Here is a 22,052-nt window from a genome sequence, read left to right as displayed (position 1 = left end):
CCCTCTCACTCTGTCCCTCTCCCTCTGTCCCTCTCACTCTGTTCCTCTCACTCTGTCCCTCTCCCTCTGTCTCTCTCCCTCTAACATCCTACAGGCTTCTTTGTCTAAGAGTGAGTGAGAGGCAGAGTGATGTAACTGTCTATTCCTCTGGGCAAAGAGAGCAGGGCATCCACCCTGCGTTAGCAGCCAGACAGACAGAGAGGGACAACAGGCCTCTGCAAGACTGCACAGCCCAGGGCCCACACAGTGCCACACACACATACACAAACACACACACACACACACACACACACACACAACAGGGATTGAAAGAGAAGGATACAGAGGACTGAAAGCTTCAGTTTGGCCACTTTGTTTTTGAACGAGGCAGTTCTATTCCGTGTGTAGTGATGCTGCCCTTTCAAGGCATGGCCTGTCGTGGGTCTCTCAGTGGGGTTTTGGGTAATATATGCCATTTAGCAGACACTTTTATCCAAAGCGACTTACAGTGTATGTGTGTGTGTGTGTACAGTCATGCGTGCGTACATTTGTATGTATGGGTGGTCCCAGGAATGATTCAATATCTAAGCTACTGTATCAATCAACAATGTATGAGTTCATGTCATCATACAGCATACGAGTCATGCATGATGTGAAATGCAATCAAGCATTTTATTTTTTAATATAAATAATTAAGCGACCATTGAATAATTAACATAAACAATAAATTGGCCTAAACCCCTACATTTCAAATTTATTCCACACATCTAACTTTCCCCCGAGCAACCATGTTGGAGCTAGGATTACAAGCATTTAGTTAGGTATTACTGCATTGTCGGAGCTAGAAACACAAGCATTTAGTTAGGTATTACTGCATTGTCGGACCTAGAAACACAAGCATTTAGTTAGGTATTACTGCACTGTTGGAGCTAGAAACACAAGTATTTTTGCTGCAACTGCAATAGCATCTGCAAATTTGTGTACGTGACCAATAAACTCAATTATATTTGAGGCATTGCATATGACCGAAAACGGTTTCTCTAGAGGCCTTGTCAATAGGTTTAGCCATCATGGTTTGAAGGGCCATTCTTTATGCATCCCACAATAGAGGTGTGGCGCATCGTGGGTCCTCTGGTGGGGGGGACGGTGACCTAACTTCATCGAGGGACAAATGGCTCAGCGCACCACCTGATAATATTTCCCCCCCGCTGTGATGCTGTTAGAATCTGCACCACTTTGACTTCCTGATTCTTACGGATGCTGTTCCTGTGACCATGTGTCATCCACACTTTCTGTAGTAGTAGAGTACAGAAAGTACCCTTCAAACATTCAACCTCCAGCTGTACCCCTTCTAGCACCAGGGTCAGCGCACTCTCAAATGTTGTTTTTGTTGCCATCATTGTAAGCCTGCCACACACACACTATATAATACATTTATTAAACATAAGAATGAGTGAGAGTTTGGGTCATAACCCGGCTCGTGTGAAGTGACAGAGAGCTCTTATAGGACCAGGGCAGAAATAATAATATAATAATAATCAATAATTTTGCTCTTTACTTAACCATCTTACATAGAAAACCTTATTTGTTCATCAAACATTGTGAATAACTCACCACAGGTTAATGAGAAGGGTGTGCTTGAAAGGATGCACATAACTCTGCAATGTTGGGTTGTATTGGAGAGAGTCTCAGTCTTAAATCATTTCCCACACACAGTCTGTGCCTGTATTTAGTTTTCATGCTAGTGAGGGCTGAGAATCCACTCTCACATACAGTGGGGAGAACACGTATTTGATACACTGCCGATTTTGCAGGTTTTCCTACTTACAAAGCATGTAGAGGTCTGTCATTTTTATCATAGGTACACTTCAACTGTGAGAGACGGAATCAAAATCCAGAAAATCACATTGTATGATTTTATAGTAATTAATTTGCATTTTATTGCATGACATAAGTATTTGATACATCAGAAAAGCAGAACTTAATATTTGGTAGAGAAACCTTTGTTTGCAATTACAGAGATCATACGTTTCCTGTAGTTCTTGACCAGGTTTGCAGGGATTTTGGCCCACTCCTCCTGTAAGTAGGAAAACCTGCAAAATCGACAGTGTATCAAATACTTGTTCTCCCCACTGTAGGTACGTGGTTGCAAAGGGCATCAGTGCCTTAACAGCGTGATTTGCCAAGGCAAGTAACTCAGAGCACAGCCCAATCCAGAAATCTGGCAGTGGCTTCTGATTAAATGACATTTTCACAGAACCGCTTGTTGCAATTTCGATGAGGCTCTCTTGTTCAGATATCGGTAAGTGGACTGGAGGCAGGGCATGAAAGGGATAATGAATCCAGGTGTTTGTGTCGTCCGTTTCTGGAAGGTACCTGCGTAATTGTGCACCCAACTCACTCAGGTGCTTCGCTTTATCACATTTGACGTTGTCCGTAAGCTTGAGTTCATTTGCACACAAAAAATCATACAATGTTGGAAAGACCTGTGTGTTGTCCTTGTTAATGCAGACAGAGAAGAGCTCCAACTTCTTAATCATAGCCTTAAGTTTGTCCCACACATTGAATATATTTGCGGAGAGTAATCCTAGATTCAGATCATTCGGGCGAGAAAAAACATCACCCAGAAAGGCCAGTCATGTGAGAAACTCGTCATCGTGCAAGTGGTCAGACAAGTGGAAATGATGGTCAGTAAAGAAAACTTCAATAAAAAAAAGTGTCAATACTTTGCCCCTTGATAACCAGCGCACGTCTGTATGTTGTAAAAGCATTACATGGTCGCTGCCCATATCATTACATAGTGCAGAAAATACACGGAGTTCAGGGGTCTGGCTTTAACAAAGTTAACCATTTTCACTGTAGTGTCCAAAACGTATTTCAAGCTGTCAGGCATTTCCTTGGCAGCAAGAGCCCCTTGGTGGTTGCTGCAGTGTACCCAAGTGGTGTCGGGAGCAACCGCTTGCACGCGCGTTACCACTCCACTATGTCTCCCTGTCATGGATTTTGCACCATCAGTACAGATATCAACACATCTTGACCACCAAAGTCCATTTGACGTCACAAAGCTGTCCAGTACTTTAAAAATATCCTCTCCTGTTGTCCTGGTTTCCAGTGGTTTGCAGAAGAGGATGTCGTCCTTAATTGACTCCCCATAATCGTAACGGACATATACCAGGAGCTGTGCCAGGCCCGCCACGTCTGTTGATTCATCCAGCTGTAACGGCTAGAATTCACTGGCTTGTATGAGAAGGAGTAATTGTTTCAAAACATCTCTTGCCGTGTCACTGATGCGTCGTGAAACAGTGTTGTTGTCTGTATAGTCTTTTTTGGCCTTTTCCCCCAGCATTTTCCCAGTCATATCCGCGGCAGTAGGAAGAATTAAGTCCTCCACAATAGTATGGGGCTTGCCTGTCCTAGCCACTCGGTAGCTCACCATATAAGATGCTTCTAGCCCCTTCTTATTAATGGTATCTGTTGCTTTTATACATGTCTTACTACTCGAAAGTCATCTTTATTCCCGCTCCAAAAACTCCCGTGGCTTATTATTCAAAATGTGAAACGAAGCTACTCAGCCGAGAAAAAAACCTCACCCAAATGTATAGCCCCGTTGGAAAATATAAATGTACTGTTTGAAAATGTGAAGAATAAAAAATGTGAATCACGTTTTTATTTGGCGTACCCCCGACGGCATTGCGCATACCCCAGTTTGGGAATAGCTGTAACAGAGGCCTTGTCAATAGGTTTAGCCGTCATGGTTTAAAGGGTTAATGGGCCTAGTACACTCAGAGCTTTTGATACCAAACACATTCCCAAGTCCACGTCTAGTAGTCGTCTAGCTGACTTTCCTCCCTTGACAACTCCGTATCACGTCTTCCCATTCCCAGCGAACACAGTCCGCTAACACGAGGCTTATGTAAATGTCTATCTCTGTCCATCACTGTCATTTAGGAGCACACAAAGACATTTAGGAGCACACAAAGACATTTAGAATCACACAAAGACATTTAGGAGCGCACAAAGATATTTAGGAGCACACAAAGATATTTAGGAGCACACAAAGACATTTAGCAGCACACAAAGACATTTAGGAGCACACAAATACATTTAAGAGCACACAAAGACATTTAGAAGCACACAAAGACATTTAGGAGCGCACAAAGACATTTAGGAGCGCACAAAGATATTTAGGAGCACACAAAGACATTTAGCAGCACACAAAGACATTTAGGAGCACACAAATACATTTAAGAGCACACAAAGACATTTAGAAGCACACAAAGACATTTAGGAGCGCACAAAGACATTTAGGAGCGCACAAAGATATTTAGGAGCACACAAAGATATTTAGGAGCACAACAAGGACATTTAGCAGCACACAAAGACATTTAGGAGCACACAAATACATTTAAGAGCACACAAAGACATTTAGAAGAACACAAAGACATTTAGGAGCACACAAATAAATTTAGGAGCGAGCAAAGATATTTAGTAGCACACAAATATATTTAGGAGCACACAAAGACATTGAGGAGCACACAAATACATTTAAGAGCACACAAAGACATTTAGAAGCACACAAAGACATTTAGGAGCGCACAAAGATATTTAGGAGCACACAAAGATATTTAGGAGCACAACAAGGACATTTAGCAGCACACAAAGACATTTAGGAGCACACAAATACATTTAAGAGCACACAAAGACATTTAGAAGCACACAAAGACATTTAGGAGCGCACAAAGATATTTAGGAGCACACATAGATATTTAGGAGCACATTTAGGAGCACACAAAGACATTTAGCAGCACACAAAGACATTTAGGAGCACACAAATACATTTAGGAGCACACAAATACATTTAAGAGCACACAAAGACATTTAGAAGCACACAAAGACATTTAGGAGCGCACAAATATATTTAGGAGCACACAAAGATATTTAGGAGCACATTTAGGAGCACACACATACATTTAGCAGCACACAAAGACATTTAGCAGCACACACATACATTTAAGAGCACACAAAGATATTTAGGAGCACACAAATACATTTAAGAGCACACAGACATTTAGGAGCACAATGAAAGTATTTGAGGAAGTGTGTTTTTATGATAAGAAATAACAAAAAGTGAATGAGTAAAAGTTTTTTGGGGGGTGTTCCATGCTCAGTAAAGTACAATGTACCCTCAAATATCTGAGTCACTTGGGTGACCTTACCGTGGTAACGGTGGGATTGTCTGTCTGTCCGTCTCTCGAGATTAGCTTGCCTGACATCCCTTTGCTAGTAGCAGTTGTGCAAACTCAAACTAATGTTGAACAACAACCGTAGCGTGTGAAGAGAAGATGTAAATAGCCAAGAAACACGAGGACAAAAGTCACACTTTAGTAGACTTTTGGGTAAATTCGAACAACTTCTATAAATCTTTCAGCACATCACTCACAGTGCGCCCCAGGTTTTATGGGACTCTACCTTGTCCTTTGCATAGAAATAAGAAATCATTCCTATTTCTATGGTTATTTGTGTACTGTAGCCACCAGCAATGAAACAAAACGGCAGAAATACTTAGAAAATAGCTACGGCAGGATTGCTGTAAATCACAGTTCACACATCTATTTTTCTATTTCTAGGAGTATATGCAAGTAAAATGGTCGCAGAGCCCTGAAATTCAAACACAGAGACAATGAAGGAGCGTCATGCTCTCTCCTTCCTCCGCAGCGCACATAAATCACACTGCCCACAGGAACCGGGAGGTGGGACAGACGGCAGACGCTTTGTGACAGACAGGCATCTGTGCTATCAGTGTTTCCCTGTCATCGCTCGCTTTGTGACAGACAGGCATCTGTCCTATCAGTGTTTCCCTGTCATCGCTCGCTTTGTGACAGACAGGCATCTGTCCTATCAGTGTTTCCCTGTCATCGTTCGCTTTGTGACAGACAGGCATCTGTCCTATCAGTTTTTCCCTGTCATCGTTCGCTTTGTGACAGACAGGCATCTGTCCTGTCAGTGTTTCCCTGTCATCGCTCGCTTTGTGACAGACAGGCATCTGTCCTATCAGTGTTTCCCTGTCATCGCTCGCTTTGTGACAGACAGGCATCTGTCCTATCAGTGTTTCCCTGTCATCGCTCGCTTTGTGACAGACAGGCATCTGTCCTATCAGTGTTTCCCTGTCATCGCTCGCTTTGTGACAGACAGGCATCTGTCCTGTCAGTGTTTCCCTGTCATCGCTCGCTTTGTGACAGACAGGCATCTGTCCTGTCAGTGTTTCCCTGTCATCGCTCGCTTTGTGACAGACAGGCATCTGTCCTATCAAAATGCATATCGTTCATTCTAGCGGGAGAGGGCTTGGCTGACTTTTTTTTGCGGACTAGCGTCGCCAAGTTAATTTAAGTGAGAAAAGTAACCGGCTGAGAATGATTCTGTAATCGTCTGTTTAGCCGACAGCCGGCGCTAGTGGAAACCACCACTTCACCTTTACTCTGCCACCGGGCACAAGGCTGCAAGCAATTGCTAAATGACCATAGATGTTGTTCTGGGGGGGAGAGGAATGGAGAGATGGAGAGAGAGAGAGAGAGCGGGAGAGATGTAGGCCTACTATGCTAGTACTACACAGGTGAGTATTTCCAGACTGCCATTGTGAGTCATTCCCCCTCGCCATCTGTTTATCCTGGATCACTTAGTTAGTCCTCCTGCTTAGTGCAGTAGCACAAGGAGATTCTCTTGTTATAGGTCTGTCACTCTTCCTTCAGACAGTTAGCCTAGATATGAATTGCTGTCCTTAGCCCTCTGTAGCTTCCTCTAGCCTAAACCCATGCTGTCAGAAAGGATATGTCTATGGCTGGCCGGGCCTCTGTGTTTTGGACTGTTTGATCATGTGACCTAATGACCCAGTCAGATCCGGTTGTAGTAGGCCAATGAACTGTTGAGGAAAAGTCCCTGAAACTCTCCCAAGAATACCATCGTAAGTCCAAGTCATTAGGTTGGGAAAGCAGAAAACTGCGGGGCTGTACAAAAACACAAACAAGACTTTTACAACCGCGGGACTAAACACAAACAATATTTTTCTAAAGATCTGATCAAACCAAACAGTTTTCACAGCAGGGCAGACTAAAGAGCTTTTGTAGCGTCTTGTTGTAGCGCTTGGCTGATATAATTCTTTATTATTGTCTTCTAGGGATAATCTTGATAATCTCTATTACCACCGATGGTATATAAGCAGCAAAACCAAGATGGTAGATTTGTAAATGTTGTTTGTTTGAGGAAAAACATTCCCATGGTGGGATTTTTGTTTCCCCTTCTTACGGTGTCCTTACCCAATGCGTCTTTGTCCTTACCCAATGTGTCTTTGTCCTTACCCAATGTGTCTTTGTCCTTACCCAATGCGTCTTTGTCCTTACCCAATGCGTCTTTGTCCTTACCCAATGCGTCTTTGTCCTTACCCAATGTGTCTTTGTCCTTACCCAATGTGTATTTGTCCTTACCCAATTTGTCTTTGTCCTTACCCAATGTGTCTTTGTCCTTACCCAATGCCCCTTTGTCCTTACCCAATGTGTCTTTGTCCTTACCCACTATGTCTTTGTCCTTACCCAATGCGTCTTTGTCCTCACCCAATGTGTCTTTGTCCTTACCCAATGTGTCTTTGTCCTTACCCAATGCGTCTTTGTCCTTACCCAATGCGTCTTTGTCCTTACCCAATGCGTCTTTGTCCTTACCCAATGCGTCTTTGTCCTTACCCAATGTGTCTTTGTCCTTACCCAATGTGTATTTGTCCTTACCCAATTTGTCTTCGTCCTTACCCAATGTGTCTTTGTCCTTACCCAATGTGTCTTTGTCCTTACCCAATGCCCCTTTGTCCTTACCCAATGTGTCTTTGTCCTTACTCAATGTGTCTTTGTCCTTACCCAATGTGTCTTTGTCCTTACCCACTATGTCTTTGTCCTTACCCAATGCGTCTTTGTCCTCACCCAATGTGTCTTTGTCCTTACCCAATGTGTCTTTGTCCTTACCCAATGTGTCTTTGTCCTTACCCAATGCGTCTTTGTCCTTACCCAATGTGTCTTTGTCCTTACCCAATGCGTCTTTGTCCTTACCCAATGCGTCTTTGTCCTTACCCAATGCGTCTTTGTCCTTACCCAATGCGTCTTTGTCCTTACCCAATGCGTCTTTGTCCTTACCCAATGCGTCTTTGTCCTTACCCAATGTGTCTTTGTCCTTACCCAATGTGTCTTTGTCCTTACCCAATGTGTCTTTGTGCTCACCCAATGTTCCCTTCGATATCTGGTAACGTTAATATACATGCCTGGGATGACAGTGTAACATTTGATCTTGTTTTTCAGGTGAAGTGGTCTGACTCCTCATCCAGCAATGTCAGGAAAACACAGCTTGAACTGGAGGGCTTCTTGTTGAAGGTAGTTTCACTAACTAGGTTTTATAAATGCTGCAAACTGACAGCTATCCCTATTAACGTGCCAACTTGACTGAATTGAAATGGAATTGAGCCCAACTTCCCTGCGTAGTATTGACTGCACGTTCACCCACTGATAAGAAGCAGGGATAATGAACTAACTTTATGAGTTAATGAACCTAATGAATTGAATGAACTGTTAAGGACATCTCCTAGCTCTTGTTTTAAAATATATTTATTTGAATGGCGCTGTACATGACTTGTTAAAACTTGATCCCCGTCATGCAGCTTCCCAAGGAGCAGTCCACCGAGTCGTTTGAGAAGGGCATCCTCCGGCTGCTCAACCAGGGAGACAAGTACGAGAGCAAGGGGGTGGAGAGGAACCTCAAGTGAGTTCTGCTTAGCTGCCTACCTGATTGGATGATTGATTAATTGATTGATTTATGGAATGATTGGTTGATTGATTGGGAATATATATGCACTAAGTCGTACAATCCCGGGGACCCTGGGGATATGGGGATAACATGTTAAAGTGATTTCATTTATTTACAATGTTGTCCACAAAGGTCTTGACTAGAGCCTATTAGATGAGACTAGAACCCATTAGATAAGACTAGAGCTCATTAGATGACAGACTAGAGCCCATTAGATATCAGACTAGAACCCATTAGATAACAGACTAGAGCCCATTAGATAACAGACTAGAGCCCATTAGATAACAGACTAGAGCCCATTAGATAACAGACTAGAACCCATTAGATAACAGACTAGAGCCCATTAGATAACAGACTAGAGCCCATTAGATAACAGACTAGAGCCCATTAGATAACAGACTAGAACCCATTAGATAACAGACTAGAGCCCATTAGATAACAGACTAGAACCCATTAGATGAGACTAGAACCCATTAGATAAGACTAATTAGATAATAGACTAGAGCCCATTAGATAACATACTAAAGCCCATTAGATAACAGACTAGAGCCCATTAGATAACAGACTAGAGCCCATTAGATAACAGACTAGAACCCATTAGATAACAGACTAGAGCCCATTAGATAACAGATTAGAGCCCATTAGATAACAGACTAGAGCCCATTAGATAACCGACTAGAACCCATTAGATAACAGACTAGAACCCATTAGATAACAGACTAGAGCCCATTAGATAACAGACTAGAACCCATTAGATAACAGACTAGAACCCATTAGATAACAGACTAGAGCCCATTAGATAACAGCCTAGAGCCCATTAGATAACAGACTAGAGCCCATTAGATAACAGACTAGAACCCATTAGATAACAGACTAGAGCCCATTAGATAACAGACTAGAACCCATTAGATAACAGACTAGAACCCATTAGATAACAGACTAGAGCCCATTAGATAACAGACTAGAACCCATTAGATAACATACTAGAGCCCATTAGATAACAGACTAGAACCCATTAGATAACAGACTAGAGCCCATTAGATAACAGACTAGAACCCATTAGATAACAGACTAGAGCCCATTAGATAACAGACTATTACCCATTAGATAACAGACTATTACCCATTAGATAACAGACTAGAACCCATTAGATGACAGACTAGAGCCCATTAGATAACAGACTAGAGCCCATTAGATAACAGACTAGAGCTCATTAGATGACAAACTAGAGCCCGTTAGATGACAGACTAGAGCCCGTTAGATGACGGACTAGAGCCCATTAGATAACAGACTAGAGCCCATTAGATAACAGACTAGAGCCCATTAGATAACAGACTAGAGCTCATTAGATAACAGACTAGAGCCCATTAGATAACAGACTAGAGCGCATTAGATGACAGACTATTACCCATTAGATAACAGACTAGAGCCCATTAGATAACAGACTAGAGCTCATTAGATAACAGACTAGAGCCCATTAGATGACAGACTAGAGCCCATTAGATGACAGACTAGAGCCCATTAGATGACAGACTAGAGCCCATTAGATAACAGACTAGAACCCATTAGATGACAGACTAGAGCCCATTAGATGACAGACTAGAGCCCATTAGATAACAGACTAGAATTGCTTACCGAAACTACATAATAGTATGTATAAACCTCCTTTCCGTTCCCATGACGGCCTACACCGGCCAAACCCGGACGACGCTGGGCCTATTGTGTGCCGCCCTATTGGACTCCCAATCACAGCCGGTTGCGATACAACTTGGATTCGAACCAGGGTGTCTGTAGTAACGCCTCTAGCACTGAGATGCAGTGCCTTAGACCACTGCGCCACTCAGGAGCCCATGGGACCCTGGGAAGAGACCTGCATTTATGAAGTCCAGAAAACCCCATATTTCCAGAATGCCACCCGTTGGAAAATAAACATAAACAACATCCTACTGGAATGGAACGGTACAAACGCTCTCCTCTGAGTTAATTTATTTAATTAACTTATCTGACACCAATCTCAAATTAACAACAGAGAGAAGTCGGGAGAAAATAGACTTCTTTGATCTTACAATGCACAAAAATAAAGAAGACAAGTTGGAGTCTACTATCTCCAGCAAGACACAGAGTAGGAACACACTTTTACGGCAGACAGTAATCACCCGGTACACCTTCACCGGAACATACCGGTGGGTTCATTTCTAAGACTCTGATGCGCACCGGGTTCCTGCAACGCGGGGTATGATACGGGTGTCATTGAACAGGCCTCTATACCCGTGCCACAGAGACTGAATGTCAAAGCCTACTCACTGGCACTAATAGAAACCAGGACAAAACGTTCCCCACGTTTGTGTTTTTTTCCCACGGAGTACGGCCCGTGTGCCAGTCGAGTCAAATTCCATTTTTAATGAAACTCTAGAACATCCTGAAAATGGATCCATATCTACCAGAGTAGCATTTTGTTTTCGCCGTGCGCACAATCTAGTTACGCACAGCGTGCAGCTACCCAGGAAGCGTGACATTTGGCTCCCAGGCCCGGCTCCAATGGAAATTACAAGTGTGGCCACTGTGTACATTGTGTGACAACACCGACAATACTAAAGTTTTATACCACAAGTAAAGAATACGAAATCCAAAGCTTCATTAATTGTAGCACCACGAATGTCATGTATATGCTGAAATACATCTGAAGGACTACTTCTATTGGTCAAACTAGACTAGCGTTGAAACTCTGCATTTCAGAACATAAGGCCGCTATTAGAAATATAGACACGGGCCTATGCTATTGCGCGCCACTGCATCGAAGCCAACCATGGCTCACCTTCCTCCCTGCGCTTACTAACTAATAGAACACGTCCTGATGTCACCGAGAGGAGGTGACGTCATCCATATTTCACCAACAGGAAATGACATCGTACGTAATCTAGAACAAAGAGAGGCATTTTGCCTGTACTCCTTAGACACTGTGGATCCTAAGGGGCTAAATTATGTTTGTTTTTTTCACTGTCCTCGTTTCTATAATGTTGTCGCCTTGATATTTGGGGCGTTCACAGATTCACAGACACCCAAATATCACCTATGTATATGTTGACATGGTCTATTGATTGATTAACCAGACATTAACCCTCATTTGGCCGCCTTTCCTTCCAGTTCTCTGCTGCCAGTGACTGGAACGAATTGCAAAAATCGCTGAAGCTGGAGACTTATATTTCCCTCACTAACTTTAAACATCAGCTATCTGAGCAGCTAACCGATCGCTGCAGCTGTACACAGCCCATTTGTAAATAGCCCATCCAATTTACCTACCTCATCCCCATATTATTTTTATTTACTTTTTTGCTCTTTTGCACACCAGTATTTCTACTTGCACATCATCATCTGCACATCTATCACTCCAGTGTTCATTTGCTAAATTGTAATTACTTCGCTACTATGGCCTATTTATTGCCTTACCTCCTCACGCCATTTGCACACACTGTATATAGACTTTTTAATTTTTTTTATATTGTGTTATTGACTGTATGTTTGTTTATTCCATGTGTAACTCTATGTTGTTGTCTGTGTCACACTGCTTTGCTTTATCTTGGCCAGGTCGCAGTTGTAAATGAGAACTTGTTCTCAACTAGCCTACCTGGTTAAATAAAGGTGAAATAAAAGATCAATAAAAAAGACACACTACTACTTTGTGCTATAATTTGCCATTTACCTTGAAACATATTATCATAATAAGCATCTAGGGTATTTATTAATTTAACTAGGCAAGTCAGTTAAGAACAAATTCTTATTTACAATGACGGCCTACTGGGGAACAGTGGGTTAACTGCCTTGTTCAGGGGCAGAACGACATATTTTTCCATTGTCAGCTCGGGGATTCGATCTAGCAACCTTTCAGGTTATTAGCCCAATGCTTTAACCACTAGGCTACCTGCTAGTATAAATAGGAGCTATGTGCAATGGCCTGGTCACTATGGAGGAAGACTGCAGCTTGACGTAGAAACATCAGTCACATGTCCGCATCCTGTACATTGGATTAAAATGAGCAATAAGAAATCAATCTCTTGACTTTTTTTGTTGTTGAGCTGTTCCATCTCTTTTTTTTACCTCGAATTAGTCCTTTTGGAAGTTTTTCTCAGTAAGTCATTCTGGTGATTTTTGTCCTTGTTGAGCACCCCTCCTTTCCTTTGTTTGCTGAAGTAACAAGGCCCACCTGAACTCTGTACTGTATGTACACAACCTACTCTCTTGGTTACTGTGAGAGGGGCAGTGTCTTGTTGTGAGGACAACAGTGCCCCCTATTGGAAACCACTTCTAGTCAGTTTCGTTTGTCTGGAAAATGAAAGCTAAAGTGCCAATAACTCTGCTCAGAGATAACAAAAAACAAACCACACAAGTTTGAAGCATTTATCTTTTTGAAATGTAGGCCTATTCAAGAGCAATTCAATGTTTAGGTGATGATCGGATGAACTGAATGGCACTTGTGTACCTGGTCAGTGAAGCGTTCACATTCACACTTGAGTTTCACATCCAAAGTACATGGCCACTTCTCGTCAGTCAGCTGGGTAAGGCCATTGTTCCTTCCAGCAGGGCACTAGGCAGGCACTGGGCAGGCTCTGGGCAGGCTCTGGGCAGGCACTAGGCAGGTACTAGGCAGGCTCTAGGCAGGCACTAGGCAGGCACTAGGCAGGTACTAGGCAGGCTCTAGGCAGGCTCTAGGCAGGCACTAGGCAGGCAGGCTCTAGGCAGGCACTAGGCAGGCTCTGGGCAGGCACTAGGCAGGCACTAGGCAGGCACTCGGCAGGTACTAGGCAGGCACTAGGCAGGCTCTAGGCAGGCTCTAGGCAGGCACTAGGCAGGCAGGCTCTAGGCAGGCACTAGGCAGGCTCTGGGCAGGCACTAGGCAGGCACTAGGCAGGCACTAGGCAGGCTCTGGGCAGGTACTAGGCAGGCTCTAGGCAGGTACTAGGCAGGCTCTGGGCAGGCAGGCTCTAGGCAGGTACTAGGCAGGCTCTGGGCAGGTACTAGGCAGGCTCTAGGCAGGCACTAGGCAGGTACTAGGCAGGTACTAGGCAGGCTCTAGGCAGGCTCTAGGCAGGCACTAGGCAGGTACTAGGCAGGCTCTGGGCAGGTACTAGGCAGGCTCTAGGCAGGCACTAGGCAGGTACTAGGCAGGCTCTAGGCAGGTACTAGGCAGGCTCTAGGCAGGTACTAGGCAGGCTCTAGGCAGGTACTAGGCAGGCACTAGGCAGGTACTAGGCAGGCTCTAGGCAGGTACTAGGCAGGCTCTAGGCAGGCACTAGGCAGGCTCTGGGCAGGTACTAGGCAGGCTCTAGGCAGGTACTAGGCAGGCTCTAGGCAGGCACTAGGCAGGCTCTAGGCAGGCTCTAGGCAGGTACTAGGCAGGCACTAGGCAGGCACTAGGCAGGCTCTGGGCAGGAACTAGGCAGGCTCTGGGCAGGTACTAGGCAGGCACTAGGCAGGCTCTGGGCAGGAACTAGGCAGGCACTGGGCAGGCTCTGGGCAGGAACTAGGCAGGCTCTAGGCAGGCTCTAGGCAGGCACTGGGCAGGCTCTAGGCAGGCTCTGGGCAGGCTCTGGGCAGGCTCTAGGCAGGCTCTAGGCAGGCACTAGGCAGGCTCTAGGCAGGCTCTGGGCAGGCTCTGGGAAGGCACTAGGCAGGCAGGCACGAGGCAGGCTCTGGGAAGGCACTAGGCAGGCAGGCTCTGGGCAGGCACTGGGCAGGAACTAGGCAGGCAGGCACTAGGCAGGCTCTGGGAAGGCACTAGGCAGGCAGGCTCTGGGCAGGCTCTGGGAAGGCACTAGGCAGGCAGGCACTGGGCAGGCTCTGGGCAGGAACTAGGCAGGCAGGCACTAGGCAGGCTCTGGGAAGGCACTAGGCAGGCTCTGGGAAGGCACTAGGCAGGCAGGCACTGGGCAGGCTCTGGGCAGGAACTAGGCAGGCAGGCACTAGGCAGGCTCTGGGAAGGCACTAGGCAGGCTCTGGGAAGGCACTGGGCAGGCTCTGGGAAGGCACTGGGCAGGCTCTGGGAAGGCACTGGGCAGGCTCTGGGAAGGCACTAGGCAGGCTCTGGGAAGGCACTAGGCAGGCTCTGGGAAGGCACTAGGCAGGCAGGCACTAGGCAGGCTCTGGGAAGGCACTAGGCAGGCTCTGGGAAGGCACTAGGCAGGCTCTGGGAAGGCACTAGGCAGGCAGGCACTAGGCAGGCTCTGGGAAGGCACTAGGCAGGCAGGCACTAGGCAGGCTCCAGGCAGGCACTAGGCAGGCTCTGGGCAGGCTCTAGGCAGGCACTAGGCAGGCAGGCACTAGGCAGGCTCTGGGAAGGCACTAGGCAGGCTCTGGGAAGGCACTAGGCAGGCAGGCACTAGGCAGGCTCTGGGAAGCCACTAGGCAGGCAGGCTCTGGGCAGGCACTGGGCAGGAACTAGGCAGGCAGGCACTAGGCAGGCTCTGGGAAGGCACTAGGCAGGCAGGCTCTGGGCAGGCTCTGGGAAGGCACTAGGCAGGCAGGCACTGGGCAGGCTCTGGGCAGGAACTAGGCAGGCAGGCACTAGGCAGGCTCTGGGAAGGCACTAGGCAGGCTCTGGGAAGGCACTAGGCAGGCTCTGGGCAGGCAGGCTCTAGGCAGGCACTAGGCAGGCAGGCACTAGGCAGGCTCTGGGAAGGCACTAGGCAGGCTCTAGGCAGGCTCTAGGCAGGTACTAGGCAGGCACTAGGCAGGCACTAGGCAGGCTCTGGGCAGGAACTAGGCAGGCTCTGGGCAGGTACTAGGCAGGCACTAGGCAGGCTCTGGGCAGGAACTAGGCAGGCACTGGGCAGGCTCTGGGCAGGAACTAGGCAGGCTCTAGGCAGGCTCTAGGCAGGCACTGGGCAGGCTCTAGGCAGGCTCTGGGCAGGCTCTGGGCAGGCTCTAGGCAGGCTCTAGGCAGGCACTAGGCAGGCTCTAGGCAGGCTCTGGGCAGGCTCTGGGAAGGCACTAGGCAGTCAGGCACTAGGCAGGCTCTGGGAAGGCACTAGGCAGGCAGGCTCTGGGCAGGCACTGGGCAGGAACTAGGCAGGCAGGCACTAGGCAGGCTCTGGGAAGGCACTAGGCAGGCAGGCTCTGGGCAGGCTCTGGGAAGGCACTAGGCAGGCAGGCACTGGGCAGGCTCTGGGCAGGAACTAGGCAGGCAGGCACTAGGCAGGCTCTGGGAAGGCACTAGGCAGGCTCTGGGAAGGCACTAGGCAGGCAGGCACTGGGCAGGCTCTGGGCAGGAACTAGGCAGGCAGGCACTAGGCAGGCTCTGGGAAGGCACTAGGCAGGCTCTGGGAAGGCACTGGGCAGGCTCTGGGAAGGCACTGGGCAGGCTCTGGGAAGGCACTGGGCAGGCTCTGGGAAGGCACTAGGCAGGCTCTGGGAAGGCACTAGGCAGGCTCTGGGAAGGCACTAGGCAGGCTCTGGGAAGGCACTAGGCAGGCAGGCACTAGGCAGGCTCTGGGAAGGCACTAGGCAGGCTCTGGGAAGGCACTAGGCAGGCTCTGGGAAGGCACTAGGCAGGCAGGCACTAGGCAGGCTCTGGGAAGGCACTAGGCAGGCAGGCACTAGGCAGGCTCTGGGAAGGCACTAGGCAGGCTCTGGGCAGGCTCTAGGCAGGCACTAGGCAGGCAGGCACTAGGCAGGCTCTGGGAAGGCACTAGGCAGGCTCTGGGAAGGCACTAGGCAGGCAGGCACTAGGCAGGCTCTGGGAAGCCACTAGGCAGGCAGGCTCTGGGCAGGCACTGGGCAGGAACTAGGCAGGCAGGCACTAGGCAGGCTCTGGGAAGGCACTAGGCAGGCAGGCTCTGGGCAGGCTCTGGGAAGGCACTAGGCAGGCAGGCACTGGGCAGGCTCTGGGCAGGAACTAGGCAGGCAGGCACTAGGCAGGCTCTGGGAAGGCACTAGGCAGGCTCTGGGAAGGCACTAGGCAGGCTCTGGGAAGGCACTAGGCAGGCTCTGGGCAGGCTCTAGGCAGGCACTAGGCAGGCAGGCACTAGGCAGGCTCTGGGAAGGCACTAGGCAGGCTCTGTGAAGGCACTAGGCAGGCAGGCACTAGGCAGGCTCTGGGAAGGCACTAGGCAGGCTCTGGGCAGGCACTAGGCAGGCAGGCACTAGGCAGGCTCTGGGAAGGCACTAGGCAGGCTCTGGGCAGGCTCTAGGCAGGCACTAGGCAGGCAGGCATTAGGCAGGCTCTGGGAAGGCACTAGGCAGGCTCTGGGAAGGCACTAGGCAGGCAGGCACTAGGCAGGCTCTGGGAAGGCACTAGGCAGGCTCTGGGCAGGCTCTAGGCAGGCACTAGGCAGTTGTGTCCAACATCTGAGCATATTGATGGAACTAGACAACCAGGCTACGGATGAAACACAGCCCTACTAGGACACTTTCAGCCGCTAGCTTAACATCAATTCAGCATTTGTTTGATCAGATGTCCTTATTGCAGTGATATTGTAAAGTTAACAGAATGTTTACTCCGGTGTGCTTCTACTTGAAAGCAAATAGAAGAGATGAGATTATTTCCGTTTGACCTTTGGGATTCCGCCGTGTTGCCTCGGCACGTTTTATCTCTAACCAATCCGGTTCTAGATCCAATATCACCTTCAGAGAATGAAGGTGTAAGTCAAACTAAGGAGTGGGTCTTCAGAAGTGGATTGGATCCTGGTGAAACAGAGCAGAGCCCCTATTCATAAAGAGTGCTGATCTAGGATAATTTCCTCACACATTTTAGTCATTTAGCAGACGTTCCTATCCACAGCGACTTACAATTCAAAAATTGTATTGGTCACATACACGTGTTTAAGCAAGTATTATTGCGGGTGTAGTGAAAATGCTTGTCATAAAAAAAATTGGGATAACAATGTAAGAAATAATACATTGGAGAGAAAAAAAGAAATACTGCAAAGTTTCCTAAGAACTAGAAGCGAGGCAGCCCTCTCTGTCGGCACCAACTACCTGAGCAATTAGGGCTAAGTGCCTTTGCTCAAGAGCACATCAACAGATATTTCCCCTTAGGGGATTCATACCAGCTAACATCACTCTCAGTATGATGTAGAAGACCTACTTTGAGACTCTTTGTGAATACCGGCCCAGAGTTTCCTGTTAAAACTCCAGCCTACTTCCCTTTTTACCCCACACAGTGAGTTTAGCTCTTAGTCCTCGACTAACTTTGGTGTTTTATACTTACACACCCATTTGTTGTTTTGTTCTTGCCAGGGAGAAGTTTCTGTCGGCTCCACGAGCTTTCCGACAGACAAGGAAGGTCTGTGGCTTCTTCCTGTGTGAGTCCTCCTCTTCCTCCTCCTGCAGCTGCAGCAGATGTAAGTGCTGTAAGTGTGTGTGTGTGTGTGTGTGTGTGTGTGTGTGTGTGTGTGTGTGTGTGTGTGTGTGTGTGTGTGTGTGTGTGTGTGTGTGTGTGTGTGTGTGTGTGTGTGTGTTTGAGCGTGTGTGTGTGTGTTTGAGCGTGTGTGTGTTTGATCGTGTGTTTGAGCGTGTGTGTGTTTGATCGTGTGTGTGTGTTTGAGCGTGTGTGTGTTTGATCGTGTGTGTGTGTGTGTTTAAACGTGTGTGTGTGTGTGTGTTTGATCGTGTGTGTGTTTGAGCGTGTGTGTGTTTGATCGTGTGTGTGTGTGTGTGTGTGTGTGTGTGTGTGTGTGTGTGTGTGTGTGTGTGTGTGTGTGTGTGTGTGTGTGTGTGTGTGTGTGTGTGTGTGTGTGTGTGTGTGTGTGTGTGCGTGTGTGTGTGTGTTTGAGCGTGTCTGCTCTTAATGCATAACCCTCATAATAACATGTCATGTGTAGCCTAGCGGTTAAGAGCATTGGGCCAGCAACCGAAAGACTCAGCAAAGCACTTAACCCTAATTGCTCCTGTTAGTCGCTCTGCATAAGAGCGTCTGCCAAATGACTCACATGTAAAAATGTTCAGGTGGGCTCTAGGCCTAGTGTATGTGTGTCTACGCCCATGACTCACCCACAGCTCCCTACGCCCTCCCTCGGAGCAGAGCTGATGTACGTTGACACCCATTTGAGGTGAGCGGTCCTGAGCGCGGTGCCCTAGCAGGCCCAACAACGGGACATTCAGTTCAGAAGTGGAACTGCGTCACCCTAACTCAGCCTCGTCACAACCCTGCTCAGAATCCGCCTCTATTTACCCATTGGCTATCAATTCCCCTCTACTTACCCAATGGCCATCCATCCACCTCTACTTACCCAACGGCTATTAATCCACCTCTACTTACCCAACGGCTATCCATCCACCTCTACTTACCCATTGGCTATCAATTCCCCTCTACTTACCCAATGGCCATCAATCCACCTCTATTTACCCAACGGCTATCCATCCACCTCTACTTACCCAACGGCTATCCATCCACCTCTACTTACCCATTGGCTATCAATTCCCCTCTACTTACCCAATGACCATCCATTCACCTCTACTTACCCAACGGCTATCAATCCACCTCTACTTACCCAATGGCTATCAATTCACCTCTACTTACCCATTGGCTATCAATTCCCCTCTACTTACCCAATGTCTATCAATTCACCTCTACTTACCCAGTGGCTATCCATCCACCTCTACTTACCCAATGGCTATCCATCCACCTCTACTTACCCAATGGCTATCAATCCACCTCTACTTACCCATTGGCTATCAATCCAACTCTATTTACCCAGTGGCTATCAATCCACCTCTATTTACCCAGTGGCTATCAATCCACCTCTATTTACCCAGTGGCTATCAATCCACCTCTACTTACCCATCCTCTCTCTCTACGGGCCACACTCTATGCAAGCATCCCAAATGGCACCCTATTCCCTATATAGTGCACTACTTTTGACCAGAGTATGGCTTTATATAGGGAATAGGGTGCCATTTGGGATGCAGACAATTTAATAATAAATGTGAAATGCATGTTGCTTTATTTTTACCGCAGGGCCGGTTAATAACGCAAAGGTTGGGGGTTCGATACCCATACTGGCCAGTCCTTTTTGGGGGCTCCCGAGTGGTGCAGCGGTCTAAGGCACTGCATCTCAGTGCTAGAGGCGTCACTACAGACACCCTGGTTCAAATCCAGGCTGTATCACAACCGTCTGTGATTGGGGGTCCCATAGGGCGGCACACAATTGACCCAGCGTCGTCCGGGTTTGGCCGGTGTAGGCCGTCATTGTAAATCAGAATTTGTTCTTAACTGACTTGCCTAGTTAAATTTAAAAAAAGATTTTATGTGAAGAAATCATATAGCCTACTAGATACGACACTTATAGCGATATCCACTCAGCATGTTTTTCTTGCCATACCATTAGATCACTGGAGGTTGGTGGCACCTTAATTGGGGAAGACGGGCTCGTGGTAATGGCTGGAGCGGAATCAGTGGAATGGTAGCAAATACATCCAACCCTTGTTTTCCAATGTGTTTGATTCCATTCCATTAGTTCTGTTCCGGCCATTACTATGAGCCGTCCTCCCCTCAGCAGCCTCCATTGGATCAGAGGACGTGTTCAAGCTTTTAATGTACCTCAGTTTGACGCAAAATGAACGAAGACCATGAAATATCTCCCCCTTTTGGTTAATCCTGTAAATGTCAGTCTCTTTACCCCTTTTCCCCCCTTTTTGTGTTTCCTCTGCTTATAAACCCTGCAATTTCTGGAACATCCTTTGAGCTGATAAATCTTTTATAGTGCTGTAAAAATGGATTAGGAGCAAATGTTCCATGTCCCCCAAAAATGTATCTAGACTTTCCAGAGCTTGGTCTTGGCCTCGGGACTTTTCATAACAGATTTAACAGATTGCTTATAAAAAAGTCAAATGTTGCCTACTGTAGTAGATGTCTTACTACGATGAAACCACTGTTTATAAGGGATACATCGTGATGCATCATGGGAAACCACTGTTTATAAGGGATACATCATGATGCATCATGGGAAACCACTGTTTATAAGGGATACATCGTGATGCATCATGGGAAACCACTGTTTATAAGGGATACATCGTGATGCATCATGGGAAACCACTGTTTATAAGGGATACATCATGATGCATCATGGGAAACCACTGTTTATAAGGGATACATCGTGATGCATCATGGGAAACCACTGTTTATAAGGGATACATCATGATGCATCATGGGAAACCACTGTTTATAAGGGATACATCATGATGCATCATGGGAAACCACTGTTTATAAGGGATACATTATGATGCATCATGGGAAACCACTGTTTATAAGGGATACATCATGATGCATCATGGGAAACCACTGTTTATAAGGGATACATCATGATGCATCATGGGAAACCACTGTTTATAAGGGATACATTGTGATGCATCATGGGAAACCACTGTTTATAAAGGATACATCGTGATGAATCATGGGAAACCACTGTTTATAAAAGATACATCGTGATGCATCATGGGAAACCACTGTTTATAAGGGATACATCGTGATGCATCATGGGAAACCACTGTTTATAAGGGATACATCATGATGCATCATGGGAAACCACTGTTTATAAGGGATACATTGTGATGCATCATGGGAAACCACTGTTTATAAAGGATACATTGTGATGCATCATGGGAAACCACTTCATGATGGTGCATCATGAAGCAGCGTGGGACATCAGAGACATCAAACTGACTTGTCAATGCTGCTTTCTTGCCAATACTTACACTCCCTACTGTGTCTCCTACTGAAACCATCTGACATCAGAGGCCCCCTCCTAAATCGCACCCTTTTCCCTATGGGCTCTGGTTAGAAGTAGTGCACTATATATGGAATAGGGTCCCATTTAGGACACAGACAGACACACCTCAACCTGTTTGCCTAGCCCTACCTGAGAGACAGGTGACAGCCCTACCTGAGATACAGGTGACAGCCCTACCTGAGAGACAGGTGACAGCCCTACCTGAGAGACAGGTGACAGCCCTACCTGAGAGACAGGTGACAGCCCTACCTGAGAGACAGGTGACAGCCCTACCTGAGAGACAGGTGACAGCCCTACCTGAGAGACAGGTGACAGCCCTACCTGAGAGACAGGTGACAGCCCTACCTGAGAGACAGGTGACGGTGGAGGGTGACAGCCGAGGGCAGACAACCTGGGGGTTTGTGTGTCCAACACCTTCCCCCTGAGCCCTGTCTTCCTCCCTGAGCCCTGTCTTCCTCCCTGAGCCCTGTCTTCCTCCCTGAGCCCTGTCTTCCTCCCTGAGCCCTGTCTTCCTCC

The 22,052-nt window shown here is 47.1% G+C and overlaps 1 protein-coding gene across 2 annotated transcripts in view; it reads left to right on the top strand.

Moving 5' to 3' along the window:
* LOC139583287 (zinc finger CCHC domain-containing protein 2-like) overlaps positions 1–22,052 on the top strand; it is a 71,993-nt gene that overhangs the window by 32,046 nt on the left and 17,895 nt on the right. Inside the window, exons 4-6 of one of the 2 annotated variants that reach the window (XM_071414193.1) lie at positions 8,313–8,384; positions 8,669–8,769; positions 18,046–18,149. In XM_071414193.1, the coding sequence (XP_071270294.1) occupies positions 8,313–8,384; positions 8,669–8,769; positions 18,046–18,149 (277 nt within the window). Of the gene's footprint in view, positions 1–8,312; positions 8,385–8,668; positions 8,770–18,045; positions 18,159–22,052 lie in introns of both variants that reach the window. The other variant, XM_071414192.1, reaches the window with a different exon arrangement.

The sequence above is a fragment of the Salvelinus alpinus genome, chromosome 8, assembly GCF_045679555.1.
Source record: "Salvelinus alpinus chromosome 8, SLU_Salpinus.1, whole genome shotgun sequence".
Classification (NCBI taxonomy): domain Eukaryota; kingdom Metazoa; phylum Chordata; class Actinopteri; order Salmoniformes; family Salmonidae; genus Salvelinus; species Salvelinus alpinus.
This window is presented reverse-complemented; position numbering and strand designations above follow the sequence as displayed.